This window comes from Camelus dromedarius, chromosome 25 (assembly GCF_036321535.1).
Source record: "Camelus dromedarius isolate mCamDro1 chromosome 25, mCamDro1.pat, whole genome shotgun sequence".
Lineage (NCBI taxonomy): Eukaryota > Metazoa > Chordata > Mammalia > Artiodactyla > Camelidae > Camelus > Camelus dromedarius.
This window is the reverse complement of record NC_087460.1, coordinates 13,691,321-13,714,769: the sequence shown is the minus strand read 5'-3', so window position 1 is coordinate 13,714,769 and position 23,449 is coordinate 13,691,321. Positions and strand designations below refer to the sequence as shown.

At 39.8% G+C, this 23,449-nt stretch overlaps 2 protein-coding genes across 3 annotated transcripts in view; both read left to right on the top strand.

The window, feature by feature from the left end:
- ST8SIA1 (ST8 alpha-N-acetyl-neuraminide alpha-2,8-sialyltransferase 1) overlaps positions 1 to 23,255 on the top strand; it is a 113,985-nt gene extending 90,730 nt beyond the window's left edge. For both annotated transcript variants that reach the window (XM_064479094.1, XM_031443991.2), the window contains one exon: positions 15,308 to 23,255. In XM_064479094.1, coding sequence (XP_064335164.1) covers positions 15,308 to 15,794 — 487 coding nt within the window. In that variant the 3' untranslated portion in view covers positions 15,795 to 23,255. The remainder of the gene's footprint in view (positions 1 to 15,307) is intronic.
- Positions 241 to 9,243, top strand: LOC135319319 (trigger factor-like). The gene is made up of 2 exons (XM_064479095.1): positions 241 to 251; positions 2,473 to 9,243. Exons 1-2 carry the CDS (start codon positions 247 to 249, stop codon positions 2,807 to 2,809), a joined length of 342 nt encoding a protein of 113 aa, XP_064335165.1. The 5' UTR covers positions 241 to 246; the 3' UTR covers positions 2,810 to 9,243.
- Positions 23,256 to 23,449: the final 194 nt, after the last annotated feature.

The following is a 23,449-nucleotide window of genomic DNA, read 5'->3' as shown; positions in this document are numbered from 1 at the left end:
AAGTCTGTTTGCCCCACATCTCCTGTAGGTGTAAGTGGGGAAGACGGTGTACTTTAAAAGCTGATGTAATCCACGAACACTCGAATCACCATGTGAAATGAAAATAGATGTTCGGTTTTCAACAACTGTAATATAATTAACTCTTAGTCTCTGTTTTCGCCTAGCCGCAGAATCAGCTGGTTTGCCGTCTCCCGAGGTTGGTTTGGGGCTGTTTTCAGTCCATGATTTGAAAGAGTTGGAGGTGAGATGAAGTGAGTGTATAATTAGTCCTTGAAGTTGCAGAGAGCAAGTGAGACACACCTTCTCACCTCCTCTTTGCTATTTTCCACCCTTTGCTATTTCCCCCTCTGTTCCACGTGGCAGATAAAGAAATGGGGTCAGTAAGAGGGGAGGGAGCGATTTTTCTTCCTTTTGTCTCTTTGTTTCTCAAACTCTGCACCACACCAACTGTTGATCACCTGACTTTATCTTTCTTACAGGAAACCCCTTCAGGATGATGCTAAAAGATACAGACTAGCATGTTAAAAAATAAAATTGACCCAGTAACAGATACAATAAATCAAAGAACTTTCCCCCCAAATTCATCCTTCATATAAATCAGGTCTGTTATCCTAACACATTGTAATTAGAGGACATGGTATTAAGAAAATTCCAATATCCGTGCTGTTCTGTTTTCTTTTTCACTTTACTATTCCCCTCCTCCTCTTGTCCCTTTGTTTTGTGTTCTTCTTTTCTCTGTCTCCATTTCCCTTTCTTCCCCATCTGTCCTCACACCTCCTCTTCAGTTTTCCAGGTAATGGCATACCTTGGAGAGAGAGGGTGTAACAGTGTGGAGGAGTAGGGTGTGGGTCTGAAAGGACCGTGTGCCTCTCCAGGAAGACCGGCAGCCCAAGTGGAGTTCATCTTGGTGTGGGAGGTCAATTAAAAGTGGCTGAAGAGAGCATGTAGGGGTGGGGCTTGAGACGAAATCTCCAGTTCTCCATGGCCTGCATGTGACAGTTTGGGAATCATGACACTTCCATATTTCCAGTAGGAAGATACAGAGACAATTAAAGTACTGATGGAGAAGGAGAGGTCCAAGGTTGGGGAAAGGCATCTGTGGATTCCTGGGACAACAGAGCGGGTCACAGACTTGAGTAGTGGTGGGCCGGCTGGGTGTCCAGAAATACCCAGAGGTACTTGCCACACCTCGGAGACACCAGAGCCGGACCCCAAGGACCATGCAAGGTCAACCACACCACGTTAGAGATGGCCAAAGGGTCCACCACTTCTACGAGGAAATGGTGGCAGAGGAGGAGACCTCCTAAAGGGGGAAAACCAGCTCTGAAGGAGCTGTGCATTTTAAATGGATGAAACGTTTACCCCAGGGACTGTTAATTCAGAAGACACTGAATTACTTTTAATGGACAAATTTAAGGCTTTTGCCTGCCATTAGTAAGAATGGGACCACCAGAACAAGATGAAGGCCACTGTAGGCGGAAAAAAGGCTTGACTTTGCTGAGTTGTGTGTAAATTTCAGTCCTGTTTTTCGATGTGTGTGTGTGTGTGTGTGTGTGTGTTGAAAGACGGAAATCAATATGTTAATAGAGGTCATCTCTGAGGGTGGAATTGTTATGTAATTACTGTTTTATTTTTCCTTCTGTCATTCAGCATGTATCTGTTGAACGTTTACTAGATTCCAAACACACTTCTTTGTGCTTACTTTTATTTCATAATTTGTCTACAACTATAGAATCACCGTGTTTTGCTTTTGTAAAGAGAAAAGCATAATTCAGTGCTATTTAAAAATACATCTATTCAGTTCACACATTGTGGTATTTGAATGGTATTTAAATTTATGGCAGTGATTTTATTGGCAAAATTTTTAATTAGATAATAATTGAATAATGGAATATATCATTAATTAAATAAATGTGATGCCTAGAATGAATGTGCAGTACATTAAAAGTGGTCATGCAGATGCAAATGGTTCCATTAATTGTTTTAAATTACATTATGGAGGGCATAGATGAATTCTTTGTAATAAAATAGAGACGGTACATTTTATAATATTTTGGAGACATCTTATTCTCTTATAAAGCTTTGATTACATTTAGCGTTTTTCTTTTTGATTATAGAGATTATAGGAAAAGATTATTTAATATCCCCTTTTCTGTTCTAAGTAAACCTTTGACACACTACCTGAAATTGACCATCTTCACTGACCCTTATTCTTTCCTTGTTATTTCTAAGTATTCACTGACAGTTTGTAATATCAGTCAGTATTTAAATTTTTTTCACAAAATAATGAAAAATGACAAATGTACAGTTACACTCACCTCAGTATCCTAGTAATGCCTGTGTAAACACATGCCAGCCAGAGCCTGCCTAGGAATTGGTTTCTCTGTTGATTTATAACTTGCTTTTTTGAAGATACTGTTTATTTCTCTGGAGTTCTTTTAAGAATCTGTTTCTCATCACTTGTTCTTACAGAGAGAAGAGGATGAATGATGATGATGATGGTGATGATGGTGGTGATGGTGATAGCGATGATGATGATGGTGTTAATGGTGATGATGGTGGTGATGGTGATGGTGTTCATAGTGATGATGATTATGGTGATGATGATGTTGTTCATAATGATGGTGATTATGGTGATGGTGATGATGATTGTGTTCATAGTGATAACGGTGATGGTGTTCATAGTGATAGAAGTGATGATGATGATGATGATGGTGTTCATAGTGATGATGACAATGGCAATGGTGATGATGAAGATGATGAAAGAGTGAAAATTAGAAGATTTCCTATGCACCAGGCGCTATTCTAAGTGCATCACACATCTGAACTCACAGCGACCCTGTAACTAGCTACTCTTGTCGTCTCTATTTTTTTTAAGGTGAGAAAAATTGAGGCATAAGGAGATGAAATAACTTGCTTATAGCTGCATGGTTTGCTTGTGGAAGAGGCTGAATGTGCAATCTTCTCAAAGTACTCTTGCTACAATTGGACACCACATTTGAGAACATCGTCTATATTAAAAATTTTTGTAAGATACAAATATGGCAAACTCAGGTGGCTTCTAAAATGGAATCTGCAATTATTCCTCTGCGCCAACATGGCCATATTAATTCACTTAAATGGTGACATTCCACAGATTAGAATATACCTCACTTAATTTCCTATGTCTCAAAATGAATCAGTGTCTGTATTCAAAGTTAGCATGGCTTTAATTTCACATGGAAACTTAGAGAAATAAATATAATTGCTATTCTGAGAGCTGCAAAAGAGAAACCACAAAAGAGGAACACCTCTGATCAGAAAAACAAGCACAATTTTATTTGTCCTGGAAAACAGTGAAATTTTTCTAAATGTTTCCTGAGATTGAAAAATGATTATGTGATTCTTAGAGGGTTTGATGTTTGTCAAAAATTACCATATTCTGTTTACAAAAAATGAACTAGCTTCTAATGAGAGATTTGTATTTTAGAGTGCTGTTCAGTTTCTAATTACCCATTTTCTGATTTAAGACAGGGGAATAGTTTGTATAAAAACCAGTGAAAGAGAGTACTGTTTGACAAATGTAAAGGCAATCAAAAGTATCTCTTATATTTTCTCAGTATTACTGGAAAAAAGCGTTTTATTTTGTCCTGTAGCATATTTTGGAATGAATTAAATGCATTTGTGACAAAGATGCAGAAATGCTAAGAAACTGACTCATTCCTGTACGCATTTATTCACAATGAATGCCTACACCTTGTCAGGTACAGGGTTTTGGCTTAGGGAAAACAAAGATAAAGGGCATTAGCCTTTTCTGAAGGAATTCAATAAAGGAGCCATAAAAGTTAAAGAGGTAATTACATGACAAATGATAAGTAGCTTGATAAAACCAACATGCTCAGAGAGCACAAAGTTAGCTACCTAATCCAGGCTTGGGGTCATGGAAAACTCCCTGTAGCAGATGCCGTGAGTTGAGTCCTGAAGGATTAGTAGGAATTAATAGGGCAATGGAGTGTTGACTTCAGAAGGCGTAGCGTGTGCAAAGGCTTGGAGACATGGTGGGCATGGCCCATCTGAGGAATGTCAGGTAGTTGGGCCGGGCAAGGGCAGAGCGTGCTGATGAGCAGTAGCAAAGGGAGAGGCTGCAGAGGTAGGCAGGGGCTTTATCACGGAAGGTTTTGAATATCCAGATTGCTTGGACAAGTTGAGGACAAGCCATTGAAGAACTCCCCATTGATGGGGCATGACATGGTCAAATTGGGGCTTGGGACAGTGACTTGGGGAGCCTTGGGAAGTATGTATTGGAGACTGAGCGATCAGTTTGGATGCTGTTGCTATGATATAGAGGAGCATCAATGATGATCTGAAACTATGGCACTGAGGAGGTGCATTTGTTAGGGTGGGTTAATTCTGGTAACAAACGACTCCAAACCAACATGGCTTAATACAATAAAGTGTTCTTTCTCACTCGCATATAATTTGAGGGAACATGGGGAAGGGAAAGGGTTCTGCTCTAGGCTATCATTTATGAACCTAAACTTCTTCCATCCAGTGGTTTTACCATTCCTTTAGGGCTGTAGGATCCTCGACTGTGTCCAGTTTATTCTGTGTTATTGACAGAGGGAGGACTAGAGCAGATATTGAATATGAGGGAGAGATTTTTAGGGTCCAGCCTAGAAATATCACACAGGCATTCTATCCAGAACATATCACGTGGCTCCACCTAGCCACAAGCAATTCTGGGAAAGAGTTCTTCTGCACTCTCTGGAGGAAAACAAAATGGATTTGGTGAGCACATGCCAATTTTCACCTGTTTTTGACCTGTAGAATGTCCGTTTCATGTGGCTCAACCTGAACGTAATAGAAGTAGAGTCTGGAGTAAACTCAAGAGATGTTATAAAACGAGAACTTGGTGACCAGTTGGGCACAGAAGCTGCGAGAAAGGAAGGAATCTATGCTTTATGGTTGGGTGGAGTCACGGGTGGATGGCTGTACCGTTTGTTCAGATAAGGATTACGGTCTTTGCAAAGATGATGAAGGGGAAGTGCTGAGTTTGAGATGCTTCCCACAGTTCTCCACAGGACCTGCTGCCTCGTTTTCTCCAGAACTCTGTTAAAATATCACTCTGAGTATAATAGCTACAACCTTCACCCTCTGTTTTCCTGTTATCCTGCTTTTTTTCTTCATGGCACTCCCCACGTAGTGTCCATTTTTTGGTAACTGGCTGCCTCTTCTCACTTGTTCACTGCTCTGTCCTGTAGTGCAGAGAACAATGCCTGGCACATAACAGGTGCTCAGTTGTTGAGTGGGTACATGAGTCAAAATGGAAATGGCCAGCAGTCTATTGGTTGTAATAATAAATGCTAATACTTACTGAATGCTCACAATGGGACAGATACCGTTTCTAAATACTTTGCAAGTATTAATTCATGTAATAAAGCGTCCCTCTAAGCTAGATACAACTAGTATCTCTATTTTACAGATGAGGAACCTGAAGTACGTAGAGCTGAAGAAACTTGACCAAGCTCATAGTGTGAGTTAGAGATAAGATTGAAATGTAGGCGATAGAGCTTCAGAGGTCTACACCCTTAAACATTCTGCTGTTGTGCCAGGTCATTTTGGAATGTGGGAGAAATGGGCTGGAGCCAGAGGTTGGGAGGTCATCATTAGGAGTTGAGATGTGAGTAGAGGTCATCCTGTCCTTTGAGATTTTTTTTTTTTTCAGCTTGACCTGGAACTCCTATCCTGTATCTGCCAGAGAGTTCAATGCTCTCTTCAATATTTGGGGAATTTCCACAAGCATAAATTTACATGATTGTTTATTCCGATGACCTGTTTCCTTTCATGACCTTCAGTTTACATGTCTCCTCACCTCATCTCCTGTGACTGGTCCCCTCTTCCTGCTCTGCATCAGCACAGGCAGGGATTAAAGCTTTCCTTCCTTAACTTTTCCAGAACACTGTTCCCACAGGCATTATGTATATGTAGCAGAATTTATAGAAGATTTGAGGGGAGAGAGCAGAGACACTAAAGAACTATCAAGCAAAGAACATAAAAACTGAACAGCTGACATGTCTGTTCTTAAAAGTATTCCACCACCTTGTCCCTGAGAATGTCCCACGTGGTGGGTTACAGCTACTCTCTAGCCTCCCAAGGGTACTGTTGCTCTTTATTTTCTTTCTTTCTCCCTTTGTCTCACCCTTTGGCTCTCCCTTCTCCCAAATTCCTGTTAATTACGTATGCAGGAGAGGTTTCTTATCATTTATTTCCTTTTCTGCTCCCAGGAAATGTTTATAGGATTTCACCTTCAACACCCAAAGCACCCTCTACATTTAAACAAAAAGAGCTCTCTTTTCACAAGGAACTCTGTTGTGAAAATACTGAGTGTCTGTTTTAAAAGCGTGTTTTCCACTCCATTACCAGTTTGGGTCCTGGTTTGGGAAATGAAAGTGAATGAAATCTCCCAGAGAGTACGGGTGACTTGAGATAAGAAATCAGCTATGATTGGAAGGACAGAGATCAGGAGGCAGCTGGAAAAAGACATACTTTTGAGAACATTCTTATTTGTTGTCAGCTTGTTGTCAGTCAGGGAGAGTTGAATAGGCAGAGACAGAGTTTGTGGCATTGTTGTTACTGCAAATAAAATCTTTGAGAGATATGTGTGTGTGTGTATACACACATACATTAAATAGGTGCTTGCTCATGTGTAGGGAAGTTATAGGGTTTTCTTAAAGATTTTTTTTCAGAGCAGTTTAGGTTTGCAGCAAAATTGAGAGGAAAGTACAAAGATTTCCAATGTATCCCCAACGCCTACACATGCATAGCCTCCCCCATTATCGACATGTGCCGGTAGAGTGGTACCTTCGTTACAATTGATGAGCCAACAGTAACACATTATAATCACCTGAAGTCTGTAGTGCACATTACGGTTCACTCTTGGTGTTGTACATTCTGTAGGTTTGGACAAATGTATAGTGATGTGTATCCACATTATAGTATCATACAGAGTATTTTCACTGCTCTAAATATCCTCTATGCTCTGCCTGTTCAACCCTCTCTCCCCCTCCAACCACTGATCTTTTTATTGTATCCATGACTTTGCCTTTTGCAGAGTGTCATATAGTTGGAATCATACAGTTTACAGCCTTTTCAGATTGGCTCCTCGCACTTAGTAATATGCATTTAAGGTTTCTCCCTGTCTTTACATGGCTTGATAGCTCAGTTCATTTTAGCATTGATCAGATTCCACTGTATGGAAATAATAGTTTCTTTATCCATTCACCCACTGAAGGACATCTTGGTTGCTTCCAAGTTTTGGCAACTATTGCTAAAGCTGCTATTAAACATATGTGTGTGTGGACCTAAGTTTTCAGCATCTTTGGGTAAGTACTAAGGAGCGTGATTGCTGGATCATATGGTAAGAGTACGTTGAGTATGTTTAATTTTGTTAAGAAACCACCAAACTCTTCCAGAGTGGCTGTGCCGTTTCACTTCCCAGCAGCCATGACTGAGCGTCCCTGTTGCTCTACATCCTCACAGGCGTTCCGGTGGTGTCAGTATTCTGGATTTTGCGTCCTCATAGACGTGGGGTGGCATCTCGTTTTAATTTGCATATCCTTGATATTATATGACGTGGAACATCTTTTCATACGCTTATTTGCCATCTGGTGAGGTGTCTGTTAAAACTCTTTGGCCCATTATTTAAATTGAGTTGTTTGCTTTCTTATTGTTGAGTTTAAGAGTTCTTTGTATATTTTAGATAACAGCTCTTTATGTGTGTCTTTCGCATGTGTTTTCTCCCAGGCTGTGGCTTGTCTTCTCTTTCTCTTGACATTGCTTTCCCCAGAGCAGAAGTTCTTAATTTTAATGAAGTCCAGCTTATCACTTACTTCTCTCGTGGATCGTGCTTTTGGTGTTTTTATCTAAAAAGTCATCGCCATACCCAAGGACATCTAGATTTTCTCTTCCAATATCTTCTAGGAGTTTTATAGTTTTGCATTTCACATTGAGGTTTATGTTCCATTTTGAGTTAATTTTTGTGAAGGGTGTAAATTCTGCATCTAGATCTATTTTTCAGCGTACGGATGTCCACTTGTTCCAGCACCATTTGTTGAAATGACTATCTTTGCTCCACTGTGTTGCCTTTGATCCTTTGTCAAAGACCCACTGTATTTATGTGGGTGTATTTCTGGGCTCTCTATTCTGTTACATTGATCTATTTGTTTATTCTTTTTCCAGTTCCACACTGTATTGGTTTTTGTAGCTTCATAGTAAGCGTTGAAGTCAGGTAGTGTCAGTCCTTCAACTTCATTCTTCTTCAATGTCGTATTTTCTATTCTTAATTTTTTGCCTCTCCGTATAAATTTTAGAATCAATTTGTTGATATCCGCAAGACAACTTGCTGGGATTCTGACTGTCATTGCGTTGAATCTATAAATCAAGCTGGGAAGAACTGACATCTTGACAATATTGAGTCTTTCCTATTTGTGAACATGCAATGTCTCTTCATTTATGTAGTTCCTTGATTTTTGTTTCATTCATTAGAGTTTTATAGTTTTTCTCACATAAATCTTGTACATATTTTGTTAGATTTATGCCTAAGTATTTCATTTTGGAGATTGGTAGTGTAAGGTGTGTTTTGTTTTTTATTTCAAATTTCACTTGTTATTGCTGGGATATAGGAAAACGATTGACTTTTGTATATTAACCTTGTATAATCCTGCAACCTTGCTCTAATCGCTTTTTCATTCCAGAAGTATTTTCAGTTCTTTCAGATTTTTGACATGTGTGATCTGCAAAGATAGCTTTATTTATTCCTTCCTGATCTGTACACCTTTTATTTCCTTTTCTTACCTAATTGTACTGATAATGACTCCCAGTCGATGAGATCCCTGACTTAGGGACGTCCTCAGCTTGCTCCTGACCTTAGTGGGAGAGCTTCCAGTTTCTCACTGTGAAGTATGATGTTACGTGTAGATTTTTTATAGATATTCTTAATCAAGTTGAGGACATTCTTCCCTATCCTAGCTTAACTATGGATTTTTAAAAGTTGATCTTGTCTAAGTCCTTATTCGTTCTAATAAATAATTTTTCAAATGGTTCTCTTGTATATTCTGGATAGGTAATTATATCATCTATAAATATTGACAGATTTCCCCTTATAAACATGCTTGAAATATGTTTTTTTAAGCTTTCCTGTACAGTGTGTGTATTTTTATGTCATTCATTTCACATTTTATTACATTTTTGATCAGATGATATGGGCTTTATGATGATAATTGTTTTAATATATTTATAGATACCATATTATATATTTCCTTTTGTGACATAATATGTGGTCATTTTTAGAAACTTTCTATTTGTCTTTAAAAGTAATAGATATTTTAAAATTGAAGACATGATTTTGGATTTGTGAATATCTGTCTATCAGTTTTACTATATATATTTTGAAACTATCTTGTTAGGTACATAAAGTTTCTTTACTTATTTTTTGGGCAATATTCATTGGATCAATACACATTGCTTTATATTTTTATGAGTCAAAAAGTTTAATTCCCATTTTTATGAAAATAATATGTGTACAGAGTTTTCAAATTCAAGTAATACGACAAAGCTTATAATGGAAAGCAGCAATCTCCTATCTCACACTTCCCCAAGAAATGTTCCAAGACCTTCAACGTCTCTAGCTGACTTTTTGTCTTCTTACATTTGAAAGCAGCATGCTTAATTACAATTGAAAATTTTTCCATTTACCTATTGATTTCTTATGGAAAAATTAAGATTCTTTTCTGTCTTAAAATGCTCCTCGCAGCACCGCTCCCCCATACACACTTCCATGTTCCTGACCTCTCAATCCAATATATCACAAGCAAAATCAGTAGTCAGTGTTTACCTTAGTGTCCACCTGAGTACTGTTCACATCTGGGACAAAAAGTCTATTACAAATATTTAATATCCAGTTCAACTTTTCATTTTTCCCCAGAGTAAGTAAAGGCGTTGCATGCAGCAGTCACTAATTCATCTCCAGACTCCCATTAAAGCTGCAAATCTTCTTTCATTACTGCCAATATGCTACTCTGTCAGGGGTGCTTGTTGGCTATTGAGATACCCTTTCAGAAACTGTCTTTTTCTCTCCCTAGAATCTGATCGATGGCTTCCTCGGCCTGCTGTGTAGCTCTCTTTCTGGAGCTTTCCTTTACCGGAATCCGTCTGTTGTTATATGTTTTAATTACCAATAGCTCTTTCTTACTACCTTAATGTTCTTTTTCTTTTTATAACACCCCAGTCTTAGTTCGTGGATACAATAACTATTAATATTTCTAAACAAACTAGTTATAGATTTTTGAGAGTTTTATTCTGCCTTTTTAAAGACCTTGTTTTTTCCTGAGTTCTTTTGTTTTTCCATTTTGTTCTCTGACCCTCGTGTTGGAGGCTTTCCTTCAGTGTCTTCTGATCCTGAGTCTCTGTTCTTGTTTGGGGACTGGAAGCCCTGTGCAGAGGCTGGACCTGTTGACCGATGGGCTTCACTCTCAGTTGAAGAGAAGGTGGAAAGGTAGCTTTCTCTTGGGTAACTCCCAAATGTCATTTATCTATAGTCTTGGTCCATTAGTATCAAGCCTGGTATAAGCCTGGCAGGCAAAAGAATCCCCAGTTTCCCGTGCGCAGGACCAGATATCTCAGCCCACAGCCACTCTCCCTCCCGAGAGGCTGACACTTCCTCCCCAGTACACACAGTGAGAGTTGGCCAGTACACGATCTTAGGGTTCAGCCCACTTGGGTGTCCCTGCTGCCCCATAATCTGAACATTAACCTTGTTGATCGTTCCAAGACACCCACCTTCCTCACTGTCTCCTGCCTTAAGGCATAGGGCACGGCTGCCTCTGAGAACAATGCCTGGTGAGTTAGTGTATGTTCTACTTTCCTTCTGTAAGCTTTCCATTTTCGGAGAAGTTCCACATTTGGGGTCTCACCGAAGGTTTGCCTTTTCTTTTTTCAGGATACATGTAGATTTTAAAAAACATCTTTTCTCTCATTTCTGGAGATTTTCTATAGGAAGAGAGAGCTGGACCCTTACTTTCCCTGATTCTATTTAGTTTGCATCTTGATTAGCAACCTGAAGCATTTTAACACTCCTCATCGGTTGCAATTCCTTTTAACTGTCTGTTTTTGTCCATTTTCATGTCAATGTAACAATATATTTAGACTATAATGTTATCAATATTAACATTCTAATGGAAAACAGTATGGAGAGTCCTAAAAAAACTAAAAATAGACATATCATATGATCCAGCAATCCCACTCCTGGGTATATATCTAGGAGAAACTCTAATGCAAAAAGACACATGCACCCCAATGTTCATAGCAGCACTATCTACAATAGCTAAGACATGTAAGTAGCCTAAATTAAATGTCCACTGACAGATGACTGGTTAAAGAAGTTGTGGTGTATTTATACAATGGAACATTTCTCAGCCATAAAAAAGAATAAAATAATGCCATTTGCAGCAACATGGATGGACTTAGAGATTGTCATTCTGAGTGAAGTGGGCCGGAAAGAGAAAGAAAAATACCATATGACATCATTCATATGTGTAATCTAAAAAAAAAAGAGGACACTATGAACTCATCTACAAAACAGAGACAGACTCGCAGACATAGTAAACAATCTTACGGTTTCTGGGGAAAGGGGATAGGAAGGGATAAATTTGGGAGTTTGAGATTTACAAATGTTAGCCACTATAGATAAAAACAGATTTTAAAAGTTTCTTCTGTACAGCACAGGGAACTATGATCAATATCTTGTAATAACCTTTAATAAAAAAATATGAAAACGAATATATGTATGTATATGCATGACTAGGACATTATGCTGTACACCAGAAATCAACACATTGTAACTGACTGTACTTAAATAAAACAAACAAACAAAAAAACATTCTGTTAGTTGGAGGAGGGTAATAGGTCAGTGGTAGAGCACATGCTTAGCATGTATGAGGTCTTGGGTTAAATCCCCTGTCCCTCCATTATAAACCAACCAACCAACCAACCAACCTAATTAGCTTCCCCTCCAAAAACTTAAAAAAGAAAACATTCTATTAGTCATGTCAGCTGAGAGTTATTCCCTTTTTTCATTTGTTGCCTTATTTTTCATGGTGATGCAATTTCATATCTTAACATAATTCTGTCAATATCTCCTTTGTAGTAGATATTTTGTAAATGTCTGATAAGTTCACAGTTGTTTTCTTTAGTTTTCTTGTTTTCTTTAATGTAGACTTTAAATGTTTATCTTATTTACCCTGAATTTTTTTTTGTAATTTTCTCATCAAGTATAAATCTATTTCCCCTCAAATGCCCAAATTATTAACTAGTTATCTTGGCATTGTTTGTTAACTAATTCTTAAAATTTCATCAATTTCTTCTCATTATCGCATATTAAATTCATTTTTAAAATGTGCTGTATTTCTGTGCTTTGTGCTCTTCTCTACTGCTATATTTTTTCAGTTGCTTTCCCATATTCAGTATATATTAATCATTTCTATTTTTAATTTATTGACTGATCTGGTTTTATTTTTCTTCTTTTTTCAATTATTATTTAATAGTTTTCCATTCATACAGTATACAACTATTCTGAGCTATTCTCAAGAATGAGGAAGATAAAAAAAAATACAATATAATATATAGGCTGTTTTTTCAACAGTGTCAATGAAATTAGGAGTATAGTAAATCCAAGATGTGTGTTCCTTTCCAGAGTTAAAATGCAAGGAAGAAAGACTACCTTCTTCAAGAATAATCAGTCAGCTTTAAGACAGGGAACACAAAATCGATTGCCCTGATTTTTTATTGGCAACGTCTGTAATTTTCATTAGTATGTAGCCCACTACAAAAACAGGGATCAGTTCCATCAGGCAGCAGAGCCCCGTGGGGTAGGGGCCATTCTGCACAGCAATAAGGAGGGAGGGGATGGATGCAAGAAAGGGAACAAGTAGACGTGTACTCACGGCTCTAGAAGGTTGATGGTGGAATGAGAGAACCAGCGGGGAGCCCTGGGAACAGTCTGGGCATGTGACCAATTTTCTCTTATTAAGTTATAGCCATGGTTAAAAGATAGAAGGGAATAATTCAGTAGAGATGGAGAGGTTGAATGTTTTGAAGAGGGCAGAACCACTTCAAAACAGGAGTTCTTTAGGAAGTGTGAAACAGTGTGTTCCAAGACAGAGGGGAGGAGGGAGCACTTCTTCCTCTTAGAAATGCAACGAGGGTAAAATTAGAAGATGTAAAGAAAGAGATGCTGAGGGAGAGATGCAGAGAGCTAGACCGCTCACACTGATGGCTTTGATCTCCTAAGTAGGTACACTGCCCTGGACACAGGCATCAGAATCGGCAGGGAGCGCTGGATAAAAATCACCTCCCCGGATTGCTCTCATCAGAATCCAGGAATCTGTGAAACAGGTTATTCTAACCAAAGTTTGAGAACCATAGTTCAAACGAAGTAGGAAGTTCTCTGCAGGGTGTGACTGCATGACTGGGGAAGCATTCGTGAACAGGAAGAGACAGCAGCTTCCACGGGTGGGCAGTGGGGAGAATGGAAGGATGACGAAGCAGAGCCTGTTGGAGTTGGGGAGGCAGGATTTCATGCAGGAGAGACTGGCCCAGCTCCGGAGTATGGTTCCATGTGCTTCCATGACTTCTTAGACGGTAAAGTAATCCCACCTACAACCCCTGTCCTCACTTCTGTATCAGTCAGGGTGCAGGGAGGATGCTCAGGCAGACTGCCGAATCAAGGGCACGAAGAAAACTTGAGCAATTTCCCTTCCTTTGGGTTTGGCAGGCAGAGGTAGTAACACTGACTGCGACGTCAAACCCTGTGGATTTGTGTATTCTGACTTTGAGTTTTGCATTTTCATGATGAGCCCGGCCAGCGTGTCAGGCCAGACCTCCCTGTGTGGGTTGTGGCTCGGTTCCACCTTTAGCTGCTGCTTCTCCACCTGCACATCACCCAAGACGGGTTACGCCCTTGGGTGAAAGAAGAAGTTGCCTCGCTCATTGATTTTTTGTCTTTTTTTAACTTGAACTTCATCAACAACCTCTTAACTCCAGAGGCCTTTCTCTCAGCCACCAGCCTCTTCCTTCCCCAGGTGACCCGAGTTACCTTTTTTGACACAGACCGACAACTGAACAAGTGTTGAAATATTTGTAATCCAAATGGTAAATGCTATAAGCACTCCCTCTGTTTGGACCACAGAGGGAAGTCCAAACAAATTAGAGACACACCAGGGTTTTTGCAATGTGCCTCTACTTCAACCCCTGCCTCCACCATTCCTGCCTCGCTCGTTCCAGGGACACGGACTCCTCGTCGGTACACGGTGCACCCTTCCTGTGACCAAAGTGTCCCTTTTAGTTTCGTTGCTATGCTTCCTGATGTTCCCCTAAGGAGATGTATTCAAATGTCACCCCCTCTCGGAAGCTTTCTCAGACCACACTTCCCGTCCCAAGGCAGACTTAATGATTTTTCCATCTGTATTGCATAGTAATTTATACAAATGTCCACAGTTGCCCTTAGAACATGATAGTGTGTTCATTTCTATTTTTGTTTCCACAAATTGCATTTGAATTTTTGAGACCAAAAATTTGGTTGTTAAAATTTTAGTTCCCCTATGCTTGACGTGTAAGGATGTGTACCGTCAATTCTAGTTGAATACATTTGAATCAGAGATGCTCTTTTTATGGTATCCAAGCCGCCAGAACATAGGAAAGTAGAGTTCTTTGCAGCAAGCACTGTGGGCAACTCTCAGTGTCAGTTTATAATAGTAATGTTTTTTGTTTTCCATGCAATATTACAGTAACAGCATTTGTGGATTAATCTGCATACTTAAAGAATCAGAATTGCAAGAAGTATCTTAAAAGTGGTTCTTCTGATTTGCAGATGAGGAAACCAGCCCTGTGCTTATGTCTACCACACAAGGAGCTTCTTCTCAAAAATCCTGTCCAACAACCCACAACCCTTGTGAATTCATGAGTGTTAAATTATTTTCCCATTCCAGGCAAATCAATCCTGGAAGAGAACAAAATGTCCAATGCATTTTAGTTCAGAGGGAATGTCACTGAGGAGTCTTAACCTGAGTTTAAGATGCTGGGATGGGGGAAAGCCAGGCTACTTGATGAGCAATGATTGGTAAGTTCTGGGAGGATTTTAAATACCCCCCAAAAAGTGTTTTTCATGGTTTTTTGCTGAGTTGATATGAGCTCTCAGGGCCATCAGAAAAACGATAGGGTGGGTTTTGATGAGTTTATTTTCTCCAGGTTTAATTGAGCCTTTTCTCTTTAATAGGTTTCAGAACCTGCTGTGGTCCAGAAAGACGTTTGTGGACAACATGAAAATCTATAACCACAGTTACATCTACATGCCTGCCTTTTCTATGAAGACGGGAACAGAGCCATCCCTCCGGGTTTATTATACACTGTCAGACGTGGGTGCCAGTCAGACAGTGCTCTTTGCCAACCCCAACTTTCTGCGCAGCATCGGGAAGTTCTGGAAAAGCAGGGGGATTCGTGCCAAGCGCCTGTCCACGGGGCTGTTTCTGGTGAGCGCGGCCCTGGGCCTCTGCGAGGAGGTGGTCACCTACGGCTTCTGGCCCTTCTCTGTGAACATGCGTGAAGAGCCCATCAGCCACCACTACTATGATAATGTCTTGCCCTTTTCCGGCTTCCATGCCATGCCGGAGGAATTCCTCCAACTCTGGTATCTTCATAAAATTGGTGCACTGAGAATGCAGCTAGACCCGTGTGAGGGCACCTCCCTCCCACCCACGTCCTAGGGACCGTGGAAACAGGAAGAACCGAGCCAGGGTATTTTTGTTAGGTTTTCTACTTGACTCCGAAAGGAAATGGTCAGGTCATTTCATGGCTTAGCATGAGCCACTTGGAAACAACAATAAACCCCCCAAGGGAAACTCTACGTTTACTGTTGGCTTAGAGGGGCAAAAAAGAAATGAACCGTCCCAGGAAATATTTTATAGCACAGGGTGGATCTGTAACTAACTAGTGCCATGCTGATGAGATGATGTCGGTAAAACATGTTTCCACGGTTCCGGTCTAGACTGTGCGGTTCGCAAACAAGACGAAACTCTAATTGTTGAAACTGAGGAATGAATCAAGGTAGAAAAAAGGAAATAGCAGGGTGAAGGTGGTAGTGACTATCAACACAAACTGGCTTAACAAAAAACAAACTCTCTTATTAAGACTAACATTAGAACTATAGGTTTTTTAAAAATTACTATTTATTTTTGCCCTATTTAGGGGCAGTGAGTAGGTGATGGGGTAGATTTAAAAAATCCCTTACTGAGTAACATGGATACAAAACACTACAGCTGGTAATTGTGATTTGTCGAACCAAGTCTACGTTAACTATAGTTCCCCTCCCTTCCACTTAAAAAGTGTCAAATAAGAATTCCTTCCTCCTCTTCTGTCAAGCCTCCTTAGCATTGTTGAATTTAGACTGTGTTGACGCATAGTCGGGATGACAAGCCACTTTCCCTCCTCAGAATTTAGGGCATAAACTCAATTTTAGGTCTGCATTTTTGCATTACGATTATTGTTTTGGTGCAAACAAACTACAGACGTGAGTGCATTATTTATTTGCAAAGCAACATAATTGTCTTTATAAGTTAACACTCGGAGATGAAGTGAAGCACATTGACATAAAGCTTAGTCTCTGGGCTGGACAGGCTGGACAGGCGTGTCCCTTTTTCTATCCACCGTGGTATGTTCCCTCCAAGATGGAGGCCATGCGGGCGTACATAAATCACGTGTACATTCATGTCCACTCACACACACACAGTTACACAAAGCTCGTTCCCGTGCAACTGTGGAAGCCAAAGCTACATGAACAAAACTCTGGAACCCGTGTCGGAAAGCCACAAATGCAATAGGTACTACCTGCTACACCTTGATGTGAAACTGGCCAGCTTCCTGGGTGCTGCTTATAATGCTCATACCAGCACGAGATGCACGCCTTCTCCCCAAGTCACCCCGCGTGAGCAGAGCTGTTTTACTTATTCTCGCCCTCCCAGCACCTCACAAGGGACGCTGCGGTGAGCGTGGTCACGCAAGGCATGGTTCACACCAGTAAAGGGATGGAATTAGCAGCTGTTTATTCCCTTAGTGGCAGGTAGGACTGCTTAGAAAGCTTGTTACTTCAGCTTTGACACACTGCACACAAACTGTCGACAGATTACAAGCAGCTGGATGTGCTCACATATAAGAGAAAGATAAAGGAAGTCACATAACCTTTGTGCTTTGGGATGCCTTAATCTAAAAGGAGACACTGGAAATCACTAACTATATTCTTTTAAGGGTCACCAAATAGGTAAACTGTACCCAAAAGTTCTACTTCGGGTTTTTTTTTAATTTTTTTTTTAATTGAAGTACAGTTACAATGTGTCAATTTCTGGTCCTTTTTAGTGGTTGATATAATATAGACTAAAACAGGTGGCAGGTTTCGTGGGTTAATTTAAAAGATATCAAGGTAACAAAGCTCTTGGAAAAATTCTACATCATTGGAATAAGCAATTTCTAAATAAGATTGAATTACAGAGATCAGCAGTCAAATATGACTGGTTGACATAACACAGATTATATTGATACTTAGAAAGTTAAGATTTTGAGAGTATTTTTTAAAAAAGAGTTTGAGAGTATTGACTCTGTGCAGGGCTCATTTGCTATTTTGATCCTATTCGGCAGCAAAAATGTCATGAAAAATTGCTATAGGTGAGTTGTGTTAAATATTTGCTATGCATGCAACCCTGAATATATTTCCTCTTTTGAGCTATTTGTTGTTAATAATAATTACGTTAAAAGGAATACATTTTTACCTATACATTTTATCCAAATGTAAAAGGGCTAATGAAAAACACATATAAATGTTCATTACAATATGTGTCACTCAAAGGAGTACTTTAATTGTTAGAATGGGATTCGCGAGTGCCCTAAAGCCCATGCAATCCCAGTTCCACTGAAGGTTTCTTCTGGACATTTTACACCTCGTTGTGATTCCTGGGATAGGTTTATGCAATAGATTTGTACAACAATTAGTCTATGAATCTGGGGCTTCTGAAAGGCAAAACAGAAATGGCTTGAATGATGCTGGGGAATTAGATCAGGGCTTCTCAACTGGGGTGACTCCCCTCCCCTGCCTGGTGACATCTGGTGATGTCTGGAGACATTTTTGATCATCACGATTTGGAGGATGCTACCAGCATCTAGTGAAGAGATGCCAGGGATCCTGCTAAACACCCTACAACGCACAGGTCAGTCCCCCACAACGAAGAATTACCCGCTGTGAAATGCCAATAGTGCCAAGCTTGAAAAACCCTGAATTAGACCAAAGCGATATTTAGATTGTTCCATCATACTGTCTGTACTAAAGTATACACAGACGTGCTCATGTCATTCAAAGTATGACTACAATTTAATGAGAATATTTTCTTAGATTAGGTTACAGTTTGGCATTATTTTACAGTGACAGCTCATAGGAATGCCATACATAGTCCCTTTTCTGAGGTTAGATGTATCTAAATCTAGGAGTGTGGTGTGTGTGTTTGTACATGTGTGTAGCATGCAGTTATGTATATCCATTCTTAATGAGATACATGTGTTCCTAAGTGAATATCTCCCTAGATTGATCTTGTAGAGCACTCTGGAATACTCTATTATTATTAAGAAGTTGAATTCTAAACTCCCATTATTTTATTTTGTTCATTTGAAATTGAGACCTTCAGAATTGGACCTCATTCTTTGCCAAGTTTGCTTGATTACATTTTAATATTACTGACCCTTTAAGATTCAGCTGAAAAGATACTCATGTTGTCGTAGATACACTTCAATAAGAAAATGTTTCATCACTTACGATGCAGCTGCCAAGAGAAGGTATCACCCTCCCTCCAACATCAGTCTAATTTTTCAGTTGCTATTTAGTGACAAAAATTAGGTTGCTCTGTGGGGATAAAAGAGGGCTTGAAGAGACTGAAATTGAGCACCTGAGGTGAATTTTCATTTTTATTAGGTTCAATTTGAGAATTGCATTGATGCCAAGGATCACGAGTAATGATGATCTCTGTTTGATTTTAATTAGACTTTGGGAAAATTAAGATGGCTGAAGGATTAAGTCATTCTATAAGGAAGTAATTTTGTATATGAAAGATTTTTACATGGAAGAGGACACTGGCTTTACATAGCGTATTTGACTGTCAGTTTATACAACTTTGTGCATCTCAACCGCGGGTAACACAAGAAGCTGAGTGCTTCCTGTACTGTGTTTCTGTATAGTTCATTTTCAGCTCTTTTTAACAAGGGCAAATGATCCAGAAATCATACAAATGATCCTTAATGACAGGTATTCAAACAGCACCCTGTGTTTGGCTTTGCGATGTCTTATGTCCTTTTCCTGGCTAAAAGCCTTCTTTAGGTTAAATGTAACTGGTACCTGAAGCCATGGGCAACATGGCTTAAAAAAGTCTACACAGAAAATAACTGAGGAAATCCTTGGATTCTGAATTTGCCAAAAATATCCTGAGATTAGTCAAAAGCTTTACAGGCAGGAGTGTTTCAGACGATTTTAAATAGGAACTATATCAATAATGTTTCTTCTGTCAACAATGATGTAGGTTTGCAGTTTTATTATATACAACCTCCTATTTGTTTGGAAGAAATCAGCCTTTCGTAGTTTTAATTTCTATGTTTAAAAATACTGACTTTGTGAAATTTTTAACGGATAGATCCTTGTTAGGAGGGACCTAAGAGGGAAAAATGTCAGCCCGCTGAAAACTTCAGGAGATGCTTGTTGGGTTGTATGAAGAACTTTCCCACCAGGTAGTATCTGTTCTGTGTGTGGAGGTCCAAGGATCACGAGCGATAAGGACTTTTATGGGAATTTGAGGACAAGCATGTGGAAGAATAGGGCAGGAGAACAATCCTGTGCTTTTTACATCTTCATCTTTCCAGTGCCGAGGTCGACTCTGAGATGATTTTGGTGATCTGGACACAGCAGGGTCGACCGTGGGCAGAGGGCGCGGAGGCACCTGCAGCTGAGGCCAAGCCTCTTACAAAGTGAGCAGTGACGACGACTGAATATGACCTGCAGTTATGGCAGCTTCGGTGAACGGTGTGCTAGGGCGGGGACGAGGCAGGTGGAAAGGAGACACCAGCCCCCAAGCTCTCAGCATACAAAGGCTCGGAGAAGTCTCTGCCCCTGGCGTTGGCTTTCCAGCACTATCCATCTTAGTCCACTGCCAAGGTCGCTGGCCTGGCTCCAGGTTGAGCTAGTGGCCGTGTGGACTAGAGAGTTGATGTGGAAATTCGCTGAGAAGCTTAAATTTTTACACTGCCTTAAATTTTTTTTTTTGTCTTAAACTTGTGCTCCCTAAATTTCAGTGTCCTGTGACAGAATTCTGGTCATTCTGACATAATTATGGCCCTAAAAAGAGAGCTTCCCCCCTACACTTGGATGCATTTTCTAAGTTCTTAAAGTTGGGAAGGTATCAAATTCCTATGTAGCCTTTTTGAAAGCCCTGGAGACCAATCCACAGGCATTCTGAAGCCCAGACTCTTTGTTTATGGATATGAAAGCACCGTGCTTAGGTTGAGTGCTGTGAGATTCCTATTTCATAAGTGGAGGGAGAATCTACAATTTCTGTCATCTTTTTTAATTCCTCTCATAAGAAAATGGATACTAGGGGTTTACCCTCAGCCTAGGCTTGTCTTTGAATTTTTTTACCTACATCCAAGAGGTGAGAGATTGAAGTAAGAGTGTGAATGGAAAACTCATTCAAACAGAACCCAACCTCTGTTTGCCATTGTGATAAGGAAAAAAATTATATGCTTCTGCTTCCTTCTTCTGATTTTTTCTGGTGCCAGCATTTCTGATTTCTTCATCTCTAACCAATAAGGAGTGCATATAAATTCTTATAAATTACCTTAAAGATGCCCGTGAGCACTTGTATGACAGCCAAAGCCCCTAACTATAACTTTTTTTTAAAGCACAAAAGAGGAATTCTTTTTGGGTTATGGCCACTCATTTATCGACCTCCTGTGTTCGTATTAGTCTCTACATTGGGCTAAAATTCTTTCTGGTTTGCTTTCCTGCTGGAGCTGTGGGATATAATCAATGATGCAAAGCTCCCTGGGAGTTTTATGGAATAATATCTCAACATATTGATCATATCTCTCTCTGATTCTGTGTAATTAGATTTTTCTCTAGCTTTTAAAAGCTTATGTGTCACATGATACCAATAAACGTCTAAAAGACATGATTTTTATCCAGGAGAGAGAAAATCAGGAAATAGATAGGTCTGTTTTTCTCTACACAGTAAGAGAAATGAAGAATTACAATAAAAAAAAAAGGATTTGACCAAAATAACAAAGATTAAAAATCACAACTTTAAGTAGAAGGGATCTTAAGTATGCAGGGAAGCAGAAAGCAGCAGAGGCTATCGTCCTTGTGACGGTCCCAAGAATAGAACCTTTTCAAAACATTTTCAAGGAAACATATTGTCATGCAGTTGTTATGGCCAATGATGGAAAGACACTGGAGGAGGCGGCATGAGAGCCGGATTGTGAGAAGCTTGGAAGAAAGCAGAAGTGGCACCTGTTCACCTGCTTGGACCCTCACGGTCTGAACGCCTCCCCCTCCCTGTCCTCTCTAAGTTGTGCTTTCCTTGACGTCTGAGCCTGGATAGACAAACACTGCTATCTTGACACCGCTCTTCCATCTCCCAGAATGGAAGATCTCCTGTCATGACCAGGTGGCAATGGTAGGAAGTGTCGCCTTGAACTTGACCCTGTGAAACATGGTCGTCATACGCTATGCAGAGTTAGCTCTAGTCCACTGCTCCCACAGTTACCTCAGTAAAAGGCTTTTATATTCGTTGTTACTCAAGCAGAGATGCATTTTCTCCCCTACGTTCTAGTGTAAACACACACACACACACACACACACACATACACAACACGCCCCTTGCATCACTTATGTCCATTGAAAAGAGAGAGATGGCTGACCTGGAGGGGGGTGGCAGAGGGTGCCTTAACTTTTTCTGGCTTGGCTCCCATTTCCTTATGTCTTTCCTTCATGTACCCTGTCACTTTAGAGGTGTAACCACGTTTGTTCCAAGTCGTATCTTTATCATCAGCAAGAACTCTTCTAAGTGTAGTGAATGTGACTATTTTATATAAATGCACAATAGAGTCTAGGCCTTGGAGACGTCTGATAACAGTCTGTAAATATCCTTTGTTGAAGTAGTAGAACCTTCTCATTGGCAAAGCCTTAGGTGGCAGCCACACGCGGACACGTGGACTCAAAATGTTTGTTTTTCCAGAGAATTCTAGCATTCATGGAAGCAAGGAAACAATTTTTTTTTCTGTTTCTCATTCATTTTTCAGCGCCAATCCTTTGGGCTTTCTTGACTTGGTAGATTACTAGAAACATTGCTTTCATGGTATATAGGATTCACAATTTGTAATGACTGATGGCCAGTGGGGTACAGTAAAGTCAGAGACACTAGAAGAAAAGGGGCAACAACAGACAAGGAGAGCTCCAGCAAAAAGCCTGCCTAATTTTTTTTTAAAAGTCTGGAACGTTACTAGAACTCTTCTATGCAACCTAGCTGGTCTCAAAAGCTTTGAAAAAAGAAAGTTTCTCTTTAACTCGAAAATTGCACGTTGTATATTATTCCCCATGTGTGCAAGCTTGCAGAGACTGGAGCTAAACAGAAAAGTTCAAATATTCTTTCTCATACAGTGTAGTCTGAATAAAAGTCCATGGATGCAGTAATTCTGGAAAAGATTTTAGATTAGACCATAAAAGCAAAATCACTTGAAATGTACATGGAATTACTTCTTCCTAATAAAGCCAAACTCCAATGGCAGGAGGTTGGGGGAGGGAGGGAATCAATGCTCCTCTTTTCTCCTTCTTATTTTTTTTTTCTTTCTTTTTTTTAGTTCCATATAAAATGTAGCAGGTAAGAAAAAACTTTAACTGGTACTTTAAATAGTGTGACTTGAGAAGACGGTATCTCTGTTGGTTCTGCTGAGTTGTTACTTTCCACCGAATCTAAATGCAATGTCATAGGAGGAGGTTTGCTGTAAAACCATGTCTCTTACTTTGCTGTGTTCACTGTAATTACAGCGGGTCTGAGAAGGTTCAGTAAGTCTCAATTTCTCTACCTCCCTTACTTGGAGAAATTTTGGAAATGTATCCTGTGAATAAAATGGTTTTTTTTTTTATAGCTTGTGAAGTCTTTTTATTTCCCAGCAGCATGTGGGTAATTCTATTTCCTTTTCTTTTTTATTGAAGTATAGTCAGTTACAATATGTTAATTTCTGGTGCACAGCATAATGTTTCAGTCATACATATACATACATATACTCATTTTCATGTTCTTTTTCACCATAAGTTGCTACAAGATATTGAATATAGTTC